The 13,251-nt window shown below is 42.6% G+C and overlaps 1 protein-coding gene across 7 annotated transcripts in view; it reads right to left on the bottom strand.

Annotated features, from left to right (window-relative positions):
- Positions 1-1,498: 1,498 nt before the first annotated feature.
- The window catches only part of mast2 (microtubule associated serine/threonine kinase 2), a 212,418-nt gene continuing 200,665 nt past the window's right edge, over positions 1,499-13,251 (bottom strand). For all 7 annotated transcript variants that reach the window (XM_050054358.1, XM_050054362.1, XM_050054361.1 and 4 more), the window contains 6 exons: positions 12,928-13,154; positions 12,306-12,428; positions 11,880-12,016; positions 11,599-11,786; positions 10,166-10,719; positions 1,499-9,403 (listed from right to left, as the gene is read on the bottom strand). In XM_050054358.1, the coding sequence (XP_049910315.1) occupies positions 7,826-9,403; positions 10,166-10,719; positions 11,599-11,786; positions 11,880-12,016; positions 12,306-12,428; positions 12,928-13,154 (2,807 nt within the window). In that variant the 3' untranslated portion in view covers positions 1,499-7,825. The remainder of the gene's footprint in view (positions 9,404-10,165; positions 10,720-11,598; positions 11,787-11,879; positions 12,017-12,305; positions 12,429-12,927; positions 13,155-13,251) is intronic.

The following is a 13,251-nucleotide window of genomic DNA, read 5'->3' as shown; positions in this document are numbered from 1 at the left end:
TCCTGCAGAGACCGATACAGACAGCGGACACACATCCAGCAGCCGATCGGCCCATTTGAAGCCCCATTAGGGAGCTTGGTGCTGCAAAACCACAGCTTAACTGACTGGATGAAGTCACTTTATTGATAACACGCAGAACTGCAGGGTAAATGAGTTTACAGATAATTTACTGCCACTTTTCTGCTCACACTCTCTGGACAGACACCAGGACATGATGAGAACAAATGACTGAGAATCAAATGCATGGCATGAACCAGGAGAGGGGGGGGGGGGNGGGGGGGGGGGGGGGGGGGGGGGGGGCAATTTAACATCACATTTATTAGATGAAAGAACAGAAGAGAGCAGTTTAAGAGGAAAACGCAACTGTTCCCTCCTGAGAACAAAGAGGTGTAAAACACTGTTAAAAAAAACCCCCTGAGGTAATTTCAGTCTGAAACTGAGTCCTAAAAACCCGATTTTCTTTAAGGCTTATTTCCTCAAAGTTTTATATGAACATATTTTCTGTTTTACCAGTGATGATATCTTGAGATTACCACCTCCGCCACTGGAGGAATATTTGTAAGTTTCCTTTGTGATTGCTTGAGGAACAAAATATATTCAACATATTTGCAGGTCCTCAAGAAAGCACACAATTTATTTTTACTTTGTTTGCACAAAAACTACACACAGTACACTTTAAATTCATACTGCCACACTGTAATAACTCACATAGCATCACTTCATTTGGTACTTGCAGCACACATTCCACAAAGTCAGGATATGTGGTGATAAAACTGCTGCTTTTCTGGAGCGTTGTCACTGGGAAATATGACTCTTTGTTGATGCAGGTTTCCCTGGCAATTTGATATTGGTGCACAGCTTCCTTTCATACAGCCCCAAATTGAACCTTGTCTCTTTGTAATGCTTCCATGGCACGTCAGCCATGAAAAGTTAACTCACTTCAAATCTCAGATGACTTAGGACAACGTTCCTGAATCAACAGACAACAAAAGAGCTCACCTCAGTTTCCATTACTTGTAGAAAGTTTGACATGTGATTGATGAGAGATAAGCAAACATATATGCAGAGGTAACTCAGAAATTACTACAAAATTTAAAATTGTTTTTCTTTTCCTGTCTGATTTTTTTTTTTTTTTTTTGTATGTGTCCATGTTCTGGATCTCAACAAATGTCACTAACATATTGAGTTAATTTTACTTACTTACTACTATACTTTTAACAGTAAAACAGTAAAAAATAAAATCTGAGTCACAGATAAAGCTGACTTGATTAGACAGGGATGTTTTTGCAGTATAGCAGCAGCAGCCTGAGGCACGGTTTAAACCTGTGGCCACTTATCATTTATTGTGTCTGACTTTATGTAAGCTCAGTGGCAGAAATCTCTCTCCAGAAAATGCTGCCTTAATGTAAAAAGCATGATGTGCCACATAAAAGGTGAAGATAAAGCGGGGGGGAGGGGGTACCGTAAAATACAATCAAGACACTGACAAAAACAACATGTACATAAAAAAACTTTATTATTGTTGTAAGGTAAGATTGACAACAACATGCTTTTACCACAATAAAAAATAAAAAGATATTGCACTGGTTTTACTCTAGCAATGTTTTTTTCTCTCTCTCTTAATGTCTTCAAGCTTTTACGGTGCACAGCTGAACCTTCCTCTTCATCACTCTTTATAGACAAACACAAAACACACAGCTGGGAAATACTGCCCTTAACTGCAAGAGTCCACAAAAGTCGATTTTTGCTGCTCAACTGAGCAGCGACGACCTCTCAGACACAGAAACGACCGACGGACTGCACATTGAAACATCACTGAATCTCATGTAACGGTGGTTCAGAACGTACGTGTGTGTGTGTGTGTGTGTGTGTGTGTGTGTTAGTGGTAATAAGGCTTCACCTCGTACCTCGTCATGCCCAAAGTCATGTATTTGAATTATCTATGTGCCTCACAGACAGAGCTGGTTACTCTACACAGCTCAGAGTCAGAGGAGTACGGAAGCTCCTTTGTGACAAAAACATAACTGATGCTTCCATCAATCTGCAAGTCAAGACTTGATATCTGGTAGCAGGCAGGGACACAATCATCTGCACAAGTTTTACATGCTCAAAACACTGTTTTGGTCAATACACAAGTTTTTTTTTACTGACAAAACAGCAGCTTCATAACAGAAATTATGGATTTAATATGTGTACGAGAATTCAAGGATTTCAGTTTACAAATCTGCTCAGAGTATACTGCAGCTGTTTTGGCTAATCTTGAGCTTGCGAAACATGACAGGTTTAGCCAGCAGGTTTTAACAGGACTTGTCATATGTACAAAAGTTATTCAATGTCAAAATTGCCACGTGGGAACAGAAGAAGATAAATATAATAAATCAAAACAAACGATCTGTCTGCACACTTTCCTGCAACTGTATAGTAAACTCTGAGCTCTTGATAGGTTGAAATGTGTCCCGGCATTGAGTATTATCAACTCAAGGAAACTGGAATCAAATGATCAAGTGAGGTTTGTAATCTTGAGCATTCACTTTTTGATCAGATGGTTTCTAATTTAAATCAAATATTTCGTCAGTTTCAAATTGCGGAGTATAGAGACACCTGTGTTTGTACGACATGTAACATTTCAGAACTTTAGCATCTGTTGAACATTGAAAAATGTTTACATCTCTCAAAAATGTATCAGAATTTGGCATTTAGTATCTGTACCAGCATGCAGGTATTGTTTTGGCGCGAACATTACCCGAGCTAGCTGAAAATTTTAACACAATTCCACGCACATGCTCTCAAATCCTGACTTTCAGACTGATTACAGTCTTAGTTTGACTTCTCAGCTGGTAAATAAACTTCTGTCGTGGTGCGTCTGGTTTGTGGACCTCTGCCACAGAGCAGCAGAGGTGCATGATGGGTAAAAAGCATGCCGGAGGTTGATCAGTGCCAACAGTGTAACTGCTGAACCGACCGCCAACAGTACTGGGATGGGACAGAGGAGCCTGAGGAGACCGGTAGTATTTGTGTTGACCAACGTGTGTGTGTGTGTGTGTGTGTGTGGTCAACAGGCTCAGGGTTTGAGATTAATGACTCCACCAGGGAACCTGACACTTGCTTCACTCTCCAGCAGATGGCTGGACCATCATCTTTACACTTGGGAGAAGGTGTGTGTCTGTGTGTGTGTGTGTGTGTGTCTGTGTGTGCGCATACTGGTATGTATGTGTGTCTTTATAATGTCAGTTGAGACTGTGAAACTGGCAGCGCCACATTAGATGGCACAGGTATTGATCTGTGTGTGTGTGTGCATGTGTGTGTGGCAGCTGTCCATGTAGCACTAATAGGACTACCAGCTGAGAGCAGATGGACTGGAGTGTGCGTGATTACACACAAACACACTCAGGTTCCAATTACATGCAGAAAATCACAACTGCAGCAGAAGTCGACAGCGGTGCTTCATCAGAATGTAAAACAGAAACTGTGAAGAGATTAAAGCACCGATCAGAACTCCTGCTGATGAGGAGGATTCTTACCTTGAGCAACCAAACCAAAACCCAAAAATTTCAGGATTTAATGAACCTGCTTGTAATCAATTAGTCAGGATTTGAGAGCACACAGGGACAAATCATTCAGCAACAAACAAGTTTCACGTAGAACTCAACAGGATTTTTTTTGAGGCACCGATGCAGAAATTTGATCAATTTATATACTGACATAAATCGGCCAATACTTGTTTCATTTTTATAAGGATTCCTTAAAAACTATGTACAGTGGACACAGTTTCTGAATTACCTTGAACATATCTTTGGCATTTCTGTACTTACATTTGTTGTAACTTATCGCCTTATCTCTATAAACAGACGTCTGCGTATGTATGCAGAATCTGTAGGCAACAGATTTTGGTATCGGAGGCGTTGTGATTTCTGTTTTTAGTCCGAGTACTATTAACCAATCAGAACCAATTTGAGCGGGCGTTGCTTACTAGCAGGTCAACAGTCCGTGTGAAGAGGTGGAACACTGACAGAAATGCAATCTTGGAACCTACTGGCTATCGTCTGACGAAGATGAATTTTTTATTCTCTTTTTTTTTTAATTGATCTGTCTAGATATGAGCCGAAACATTATGTGACCCTGTTTCAAGTTGCTAATCAAACTGTAAAACTGGATGGAAGAGGAAGTGTTAGCCCCGATATCAGCTGGCTACACCAGAACCCATCAAATATTGGTCACTGCCCCCAGAGGCTGTATCACATTGAGACTGATAGTCGATGGGTTCAAGATTGTTGATCGCCCAATATATGCAGTGATACTGATATATCTGTGATGAGCTCAAATTCAGCTGATAATATTCGCACTGCTCTGGATTAAGGTACAGAATCATGATTTTGTGTGCCACCAGTTGGGAATTCTGCTCACAGATTTTAAGATCTTAAGCACAATGAGCTTACTGATGTTACTAAGGGGGGAAAGCTTCAGGTTTGATAGCATTCATTGAATCAAAATCGACAACAGACCCAAGATTTGTAAGCCTTAGATGCAGGTAATTCATTGCACTGGAACCAGGGTCAAACCAAAACTGCCCATCAAAGTCCAACCTGACTTGATGTTCACTCAGACCAAACTTGTCTTTTAGGCATGAAACTTTACAGATGCTCACAATTCTGTCTTTGTTCACTCTAGAACTTCTTTAGTGCTTAGGAATCTGTCTCGCACACTGATTTCTGCTCTGTCATCTCAGTTTTCTGATGATACCACGCTATGAGGCAAGAAGTTTGTGTTGTGTGTATGAATAACATCCAATGTGGTCGCATTATCAACAAAACTATTCAAGTCTGACGCCAGCAAAGACAGAAGCATTTTTAAACTCATTAGTCATCAACTTCCAGACCGTCTGATTGACCAAAGCATACTGCAGGTAAATCCTGAGAGGTCACAAGCTCAAACGATGGGACGCTGCTTCCTCCCCACAAGTCTCAACATCTCTGATGTGTTCCACAGAAACACCTGTTAACACACTTCTGCAGTGCCAGGAGACGACCAGCGCAACGCAAACAAGAGCAGAGATGATTTTAACATGTGTTGCGCTGAATCTTCCTCCTTTCTACACGTCCTCAATCACAGGTGACCTCTTCATCACACAGCTAAATACTAACACACCACATTATGATCAGGAGTCACCTAAACACGTTGGTAATTATCCTAGCCTGTCAGAGGAGGTTTGATTGCTACAGGCAACAAGTTCCATTGACAAAAAAAAACAACAACAAAAAAACACAAAAATACAAAACAACAACATGTAAACATAATACAGAGATTGCCACAGTCAGTGTTGATATCAGTTTAACAGTGTCCTTTAAACTGAGCTTGAAAACTCTTAATTAAACTGTAACCAGTGAGTTTTGCTTTCTCTCCAACAGCGACACAAGCCCCATAAAGACACAAAACACTGAAGGAGGTTTAGTTCATCTTAAACTTGTGAGAGGAACATCCCACTTCTCAGAAAACGTTCAAATGCACAACTGGAGCGGACCCACACCAGGTTTGGGTTGGGTGTGCATTCAATGAAGGGTGATTTTCTTAAAAATATCAAAGAAACCAAAACAAAAACAATCTGTTTCTCGCTTTCAAATGTACAGTAGGAATCAGGGAAAAGATCAGGACAACACTGAAAAAATTAAAGGTGGTATATAAAAACAAACAAACAAACAAACAATCAAATAAACAAAACAAACCATGATGGATTGATTTTAACAGGCTAACTGCATTTTTGTGTTTGCCTTCTGAAGCAACAGCAGAGCGGAGCTCCAACCCAGCACAGCAGTCAGTGGTCAAACATCTCGACCAGCTTCCTTTTAGTGATTTTTTTTACATTTGACAAAATGAGCTCAAAGGTTTGTGCAAAGCCTGACGCCTGACACAGAAGACATAGAGAGCTCAGCCACATACACAGGTAGCAGGGTGTCCCGAACAAAGTTAATCCTAAAACGCACACGCATAAACACACACTCAGGGTATAAAACAGTTGCACAACAGAACTTTAAATATTCTTATATATATGTACACAAATAACCATGCACAAATTAACAAACGCTCGCTCCCTCACACACACACACGTACAAAAGTAAAGTCTGATGACTTCACTTCATTAGAGGCAAAAAACACAGCAAGTTGGTCCAGATACCAAATAAAACTACTGCAGCCTTCAGAGGCTGATGGGCCTAGAAATAAAAAGGTGGTGGTCCGACAGAAGAGTGGTTCTAAATAAAACAGTCTGACCATGATGGTGAAGCTGTTTCTGCTTTTGGAAGTGTGTGCAGGTGACCAATACAAGACTTGTAAAAGATGTCTGAATCTTAAGTTCTGACTTAAAACACATCCAGAAACATAATAACCATGTAACTGTGCAAATGCCAATATGCTAGGGTTGGGTTTTGATAAGATTTTATTGGGGCTGTATCCAGTACTGAATTGGCTTTTTTCAAATCCCTTATTGAATGCATTTATGTTTAGCTTTCAGCGTTTGTAGGAAACTACAATAATGTGCCATGAGAACAACAGTTGCAAGCAAAAAAAAAAGTATGAATTAAAACACTAAAGACAGTTTTGTCAATATCAGGGCTCAGCAAATCTGGGTATCTTCCAATCTAAAAATGGATTTAATAATTGAAATCAAACCCTTTATCACCTTAGCTACCGGTCACATCTTGGAGTCAAAAGTCAAATTTTCCTACTTTCTAGGCCATCACTGCTTTCCAAATGTTTAAAGATCAACCTGGAAAGAACTGGAACTTGAAACAGATCTGGGAACGTTTGCTCAGATTCTGACAGCAGATTAACTTTTAACAATATATACTAACAGATATTCATTCTCAATAATAAGCTACAATAAGATCTGTGCTAGCTAGTAGAAACAAATGCCTAGGGTTGTGGAAAATGGCAAGCAAATGCGCAAGTTTCAGTACAAGATTGAAACTGTCGGTTGAGATCTGTGCCTGAGTGCAGTCTTGGTAAATCTGCAGAAACACTATTCTAATCCACCACTGACATTCCCAGGAATACCCTCAAAACACTGAACCACGTCTGCAATCTGTGCTCAGGGAATACATCTCGCCTTCTGCATGCCTGCAGTGTCGGATCTCCAGGGACTACAGCAAGAGGAAGATTTAATTTGGCCTAGTTAGCTGGGTGCTGAGTTTACATTGACGGTGCAGATTTAGTCCTATTATAAACACTGTTATGCATTTATACTGATTGCTAAACATATGCTGTACTTTATTGCTGAGATACAATCTTCTTGGTGGGTGGCTTAACATTGTCGGGAAAGGAGGGACGGGAGGAATCCCGTCCTAATCTGTTTGAAGAACATGCTTGTAGGATCTGCCAAACATCAAGGTAAAAAGTAATGAGGCAGCACAGGAACATTGTGAGCAAGACAGGTGTGTGTCTGCATGTTAAATTGTATAAGCATGGACCACTGAGCTCTTTATTTCTAGCCCCGTACATGTTAGCAAAAAAGAGAAGAAAAAAACCCCCCACCAATTCCTCGTGGCATTTACTCTAAAAGCAGAAACCAAAGAGTCAGGACACCAAAATAACTCACGTGAACATTAAGAGTACAGAACACCTGGAATGGAACTAGGACTACCACATCTGTCTCTGCTTCTGATAGCTCTTTGTCTCTCTCTGCACCCTTCTTTTGCTTTGAAAGTCAAACTCTCTGATTAGCGCGAAGTTACTAATATGTTTTCTTCCAAACATGCAGTTTGTGTGGGTTCTAAAACCTCAAGCCAGCACTGAGTGGTGTGATCTGTACATTTTGTTCTTTGCTTTTTTTCTGCTACGTCTTCTTGCTGGTTGCTTTGTCTTGTTGTGAGGAGGCGGATGCGGCGTTGGCAGTTGTAGTCTGGGGTTCGGACCTCTTGCGCTGTGGCTCAGATGCTGCAGAGGAGCTGGGGGGTGTGGTGAGGGCAGGCTGAGTGGCAGCTGCACCCAGCCGCTGTGCAGATGCAGACATAGCAGCGTTCTCCCTGCTTGCAGACCCTGATGTGGGCCTCTCTGGGACATCCTTGCAGGACGATGGCAGCAGGGTTGCAAAGTCTTTCTGGACTGAGGATTTGGCCGTCCTCTGGGAGGTGGTTGGAGAGGCAACTTGATCAGTTTTCGGTCTGGTTTGGGACTCAGAAAGGTGAGGTGACTGAGGAGTTGGGAGCTGTTTCGAGGAAAATGAAAGGGGACCACTTGGTGGGACTTCTGTGGTGCCACATCTGGATGGTTTCTGGTCTTTCTGGCTCTTATCTGTAGCGGTGCTAAGTTTGACAGGACCCAGAACACTCTTAGCTACTGTTGCAAGCTGGGACACAACTTTGTCCACAGCACTCTCAGGGGCAGGAACTGGGGAGCTGGAACTGGAGCTGGAGCCAGAAGTGGACGATGATGTTGCACTCAGACTTGCAGCAGCAGCACATAGTCTCCGGTTGTCAGCTTCCTTCTTCTCCTTGGGAATGCCAGGAGAGGAGCAGGAGGTGCGAGGTGTCTCTTGGCTGTCAGTGGTACGGCAGTCTGTAGTACTGGTGGTAGTTCTGGAGTCTGTGGTACTAGTGGTGGTTCTGCAGTCGGTAGTACTGGTAGTGATCGTGGTAGAGGGGACTGTGGTTCGAGGCCTGTCCAGGGTTTGGTCCTCTGCCCTGGATTCTGATGGTGCAGTCTTCCCCCTGAGACTCTTTGAGTCTTGTGGAGGAGTTGGCTTGAGGAAAGTGTCTTTGCTGACTGAGATGAATGCACTGCCTGGGGTGGAGAAGGGAAGGGGGCCCTGAGTGGGTTTTGTCATACTGCTCGGCTCCAGGACCTTCCTCTCTTGTTTTACGCTGTCTTCAGTAGATGAAACCAAACTTGTGTCTTTTACTCCCATAGAGGAGGTGCTCTGAGTGGGCTTCGTCTCTGTTACAGGGGGGAGGCTGTGTGAGGGGGTGGGCCTGCCTACCTGCGAGGATCCTGTGTGGGTAAATGTGGCATGAGGGGTGCAGGGGGAGAGGTAGAGGGAGGGCAGCGTGCCTCCGGGGCCCGTTCTCACAGTGGTGGGCCTCAGCAGGGGAGGTGGGGTGAAGGTCGCCCCCCTGCGTCCGTCCTGGCTGTCCTCTGAGCCCTCATCTGTCTCGTCCTCTGATGAATCGACCTCGTGGATGGCATCTTGCTTCTGTAGTGATTCTCTCCGCTCGGCTCTGTCCTGCCGGATGGCAGATAGTTTGTCCTTCAGCTTGCTCTTCCCTGGGGCCAGTCCAAGCGAGCCAGACACCGAACTGAGGGCGCTGTCCCCTTCCTGACGCCCTAACTTCCTGGATGAGGAGGAGTGTTTCTGCAGGCTGCCCTTCTCCACGCCGCGTCCTGCTGAGGACAGCAGACCCTCGCTGGCTGACTCCTGAAGTGAGTAAGAAATAAAACAAAATATATTTGAAAGCCTTCATACTGATATAGAAATCCTACAATTTGCACAGTAAAAACTACAGGGGGTAACTTTCATAAAAATGACTTTTTATTATATTTGCTGAAACTCCCCCTCTGGCTCTGATTGGTTGTTTTTGTTCAGGTGCAGTGGATTCTTGCAAAAGCCATTAGGAACACTAGAAGAAGCCAGGGGAGCCTGATTTTTTTCACAGATTATCCGTCTCGTGTACTACTTGTACAACATAGTGTCAGTTTCTGCAAATATGACAAAAATGTATTTTCTATAAAACTACCTATTTTAGTTTTAAGGGAGCAGCTACGGACAGAAAAGGTGGCTTTCACACTGAGATTTGCTCTCTGGCAAAATAACAAATGAGTGTGTAGATATAGATTTCTCTGTTGTGGGACATGAATAAGTGCACATGGTAATCTAAGGTAATTTAGAACAACAGCATTAATGGTAAGCTTAAATGTGATTCTTATTTTAGTTTGAACAAACAAATCAAACTCAAACATCATTTTTGTCTTAGATATGTCATGTTTTATAGCATCTTAATTTCTGAAATTTGAGAACCACTGCTTTAACATCATTTAAGATGATCTCTAACTGCTAATTTCTTTTTATAATAATAATAATAATAATGATGATAAAAAAATACTGTCATTAAGGGACACTACCATAATCTCTTTAAAGAAATATTGTCATCATGTTGGTTGGTGTGTGATGAACTCATACCTGAAGGCTCGTTAGGCTCGGTTCTCTCTGCAGAATCTCCTTCTTAAACTCCGAATGTGAGATGTCCAGACTGTGTTTCCTACTCCCTACAGTCGCTCCCACCGCCAGCTTCTTCTCCCCCGCTGTAGCCACCCCAGAGGGAGACGAGGGGGAGTTAGAGAGGGAGGAGGCCAGTTTCTCGGCTGACTGCACTCTCTTGAGGAGCGGAGACCGCGGAGGCTCGGCACTCTTGGGCCTGGATATCTGCCTCACCAGGGGAGGGGAGGAGTGGAGCTTCACAGGGAATGACTGACCCACCGCAGACTGTCCCAGAGCGTGGCTGGGCAGAGGGGAGGGGGAGCGCTGAGGTGAGCTGCTCTGAGGGGTGGGTGAAGGTGTGCGGGCCAGAGGGGAGAGGGGGATGTTGCCGGCTGACTTGCGTCGGGGTGAGCGGTACTGGCGCTGGAGCTTTGGGGCGAGGCCGTGCAGAGAGCTGGGCCTGATGTGGCCAGAGCTTGCTGGGGAGTTTGGGACACTGGAGCTGGGGGAGCTGCTCTGAGATGAGTTTCCACCAACTGAGGGATTGAGAGAAAGGAAATTTGTGTCAATTTGTGTGCACAACCATGCATGAGAGAGAGATTTATCGTGTGTGTGTGTGTGTGTGTGTTGTTGAATAGAGATGTGTTGGGACGTTAAATACAGAGTAAATAAATCTTATTTGTAAAGTTATTTAGTGAGTCGTTTTGTAGGATAATGTGTAATGTTCATAATGCACAGTGCAAAGTGCCACTCATTTCAGGGGCATTTAAATATGACTTGGTTATTGAAAAATATGTCTTTAATGGGTTTTATAATATACAAATATATTTTGGACAATGTTTGGCCTTATTCATTGAATTGTGCTCAACTTTGACTGAAAACGTCAATGAAATTAGTCATTAGGAATATCCCTAGGTTTTATAGACAATTAACAATTAGTTGAAAACATAACGGTTTAATCAATATTTAGAACAATCATTAGTCGGAGGTCTTGTCTTTATCTTCACTAACCTAACCTAGACATTACACTAACCTGTACATTTTTCAGTCTTTGGTTTAGGTTTGTGTAGGTGAAGGCAAAAGATTTTTAGTAGCCTTTTTGTTTTTAATGATGTACAGCACTTTATATATATGTATATATATATATCTATATATATATATATATATATACATATATATACATATATATATAAATATATATATATGTATATATGTATATACATATAAAAATCTTTAAATTGGAAGAATCAGTGTTTGCATGTTTCACTCCTTAAAGGAATAAATACAGAATTTCATGGTCATTCAAATGTTCAAATATCATACTGAGCTGTGAGATGACTCATCACACCCCTGATGTCCACCGAATAAATATTATCAGGATTTTATTGCTGTACAGGTGAGCATTTGTCCCTCACCTGAGTGGGCGGAGTCTGGCGTGGACCTGTAGCCCTGTGTCGGGCTCCGTGGTGACAGGTTATGTGTGGGCGAGCCTGGGCCGCTCTCCCCAGAGGACAGAGACCGGTTCAGGGAGGACAAACTGCGACTGGTGTGGAGGAGAGACGCCTGCTTGGTGATCTTCCTGAACAGAGACGTCCTCTTCTTACTGCGAGAGAGAAAACACACAACAGCTCACACAATAATTCCCCACATTAAATAAAACACAAAGTGATGTTTGATACAACTGTGTGTGTCCCACCTGTCCTGTCCTTCCTTGGTCTTGGTCTTCTTGTTGCGTCTTGCCATCTTGGATTTGTGGCTTGTCTTTCGGGCAGGGCCGACCTTGATGGACGTGTTCTCAAATGGGGTGGCAGAGATGGACACTTTGGCACCACTCTGAGAGATGGCAGACAGAGATGAGAGATTAGGGATTTAGATTTACATGTTTTGTTTTAATTTTCATTTTGTTTTTAATTTTGGAAGTTATATTCTTTTATGGCAAATGTGTTATTTGTGCTAAAGGTCCACTATTTTTAGCAGGAATGGACACTTGTATTATGTCAACATCAGATATTGTGCAATATAAACAATATTGGATTCATATTAGGATGACTTTACAGTAATTAAAAAAAAAGAGGTGAGTTATTGGAATACAAAAAGTAGAATTAACAGTTTATGTTGGTACCTTCAGTATGAGCTCCACCACCTCTGTGTGAACCAGACCGTGAACTGGTTCTCCGTTGACGTGGGTGATTAGGTCCCCCTCCCTAAGCCCTGCATCGTGGGCTGGACCGCCTTCTTCCACATGCTGAGGGCCAGCAGAAAGAGAGATGGTCAAAGGAAAGATAGAAAGAAAGAAAGGTAGCAAGAGAATGAGGAGGATGGAACAAAGGCAGATATATTTAAGACCTATATGCTGAGGCTGTTCTCCTGTTGTTTACTGCCATCTTCTGTCAACAACAAGAATCCCAGTCCACAGCAACAGCACTGGCATTACCATACAGTGATTCTGAATCAGATATACCTCAATTATATTACACTTATCTGATATTAATACCTGTATTATAATGGCTTTTGTGACTATTCTTCTTCAACACGTTTTATTTTCTATTAAATTTACTGCACCTGGCATCTGAACTCCTCATTTTATACATTCAGAACAAGGTGGTTTATAAAACCCTGTCTGCTTGTTATCTCTCTACTGTCACAAACTCTAATTTTATGAGCTTGACACCTCAAACTTTTTGAATAATCCCAGTGAACACAGGGATTTTTTTTTTCAGCATTAGTGTCTCTTTGGGACTCACCCAGACCATGTGATGTACAGTGTAGATGTCAGAGTCTCCCATGTATACTCGGATGGCTCTCAGGGTGAAGCCATACTTCTTGCCTGCTCTGTGGATCACAATGGCGGGCTTGACGTTGCTCACGGCTGGGGACAGATCCCGGCTTGGGGAAGAGTCCCGCGACGACGGATTAGATGACAGTGAGTGGGGCGACATTGGGCTGGCCAACGGAGAGGCTCCATGGTGGTCTAAGAATAGAGAGATAATAAACATCTGTCAGTACACTACAGTTACAGTATTTGTAAGGCTGGAGTCCATGGAGTCTTTTAGGTACTTTAATATATT

The sequence above is a fragment of the Epinephelus moara genome, chromosome 10 (assembly GCF_006386435.1).
Source record: "Epinephelus moara isolate mb chromosome 10, YSFRI_EMoa_1.0, whole genome shotgun sequence".
Lineage (NCBI taxonomy): Eukaryota > Metazoa > Chordata > Actinopteri > Perciformes > Serranidae > Epinephelus > Epinephelus moara.
Note: the sequence above shows the minus strand (reverse complement) of the source record. Positions and strands in the feature narration are given on the sequence as shown.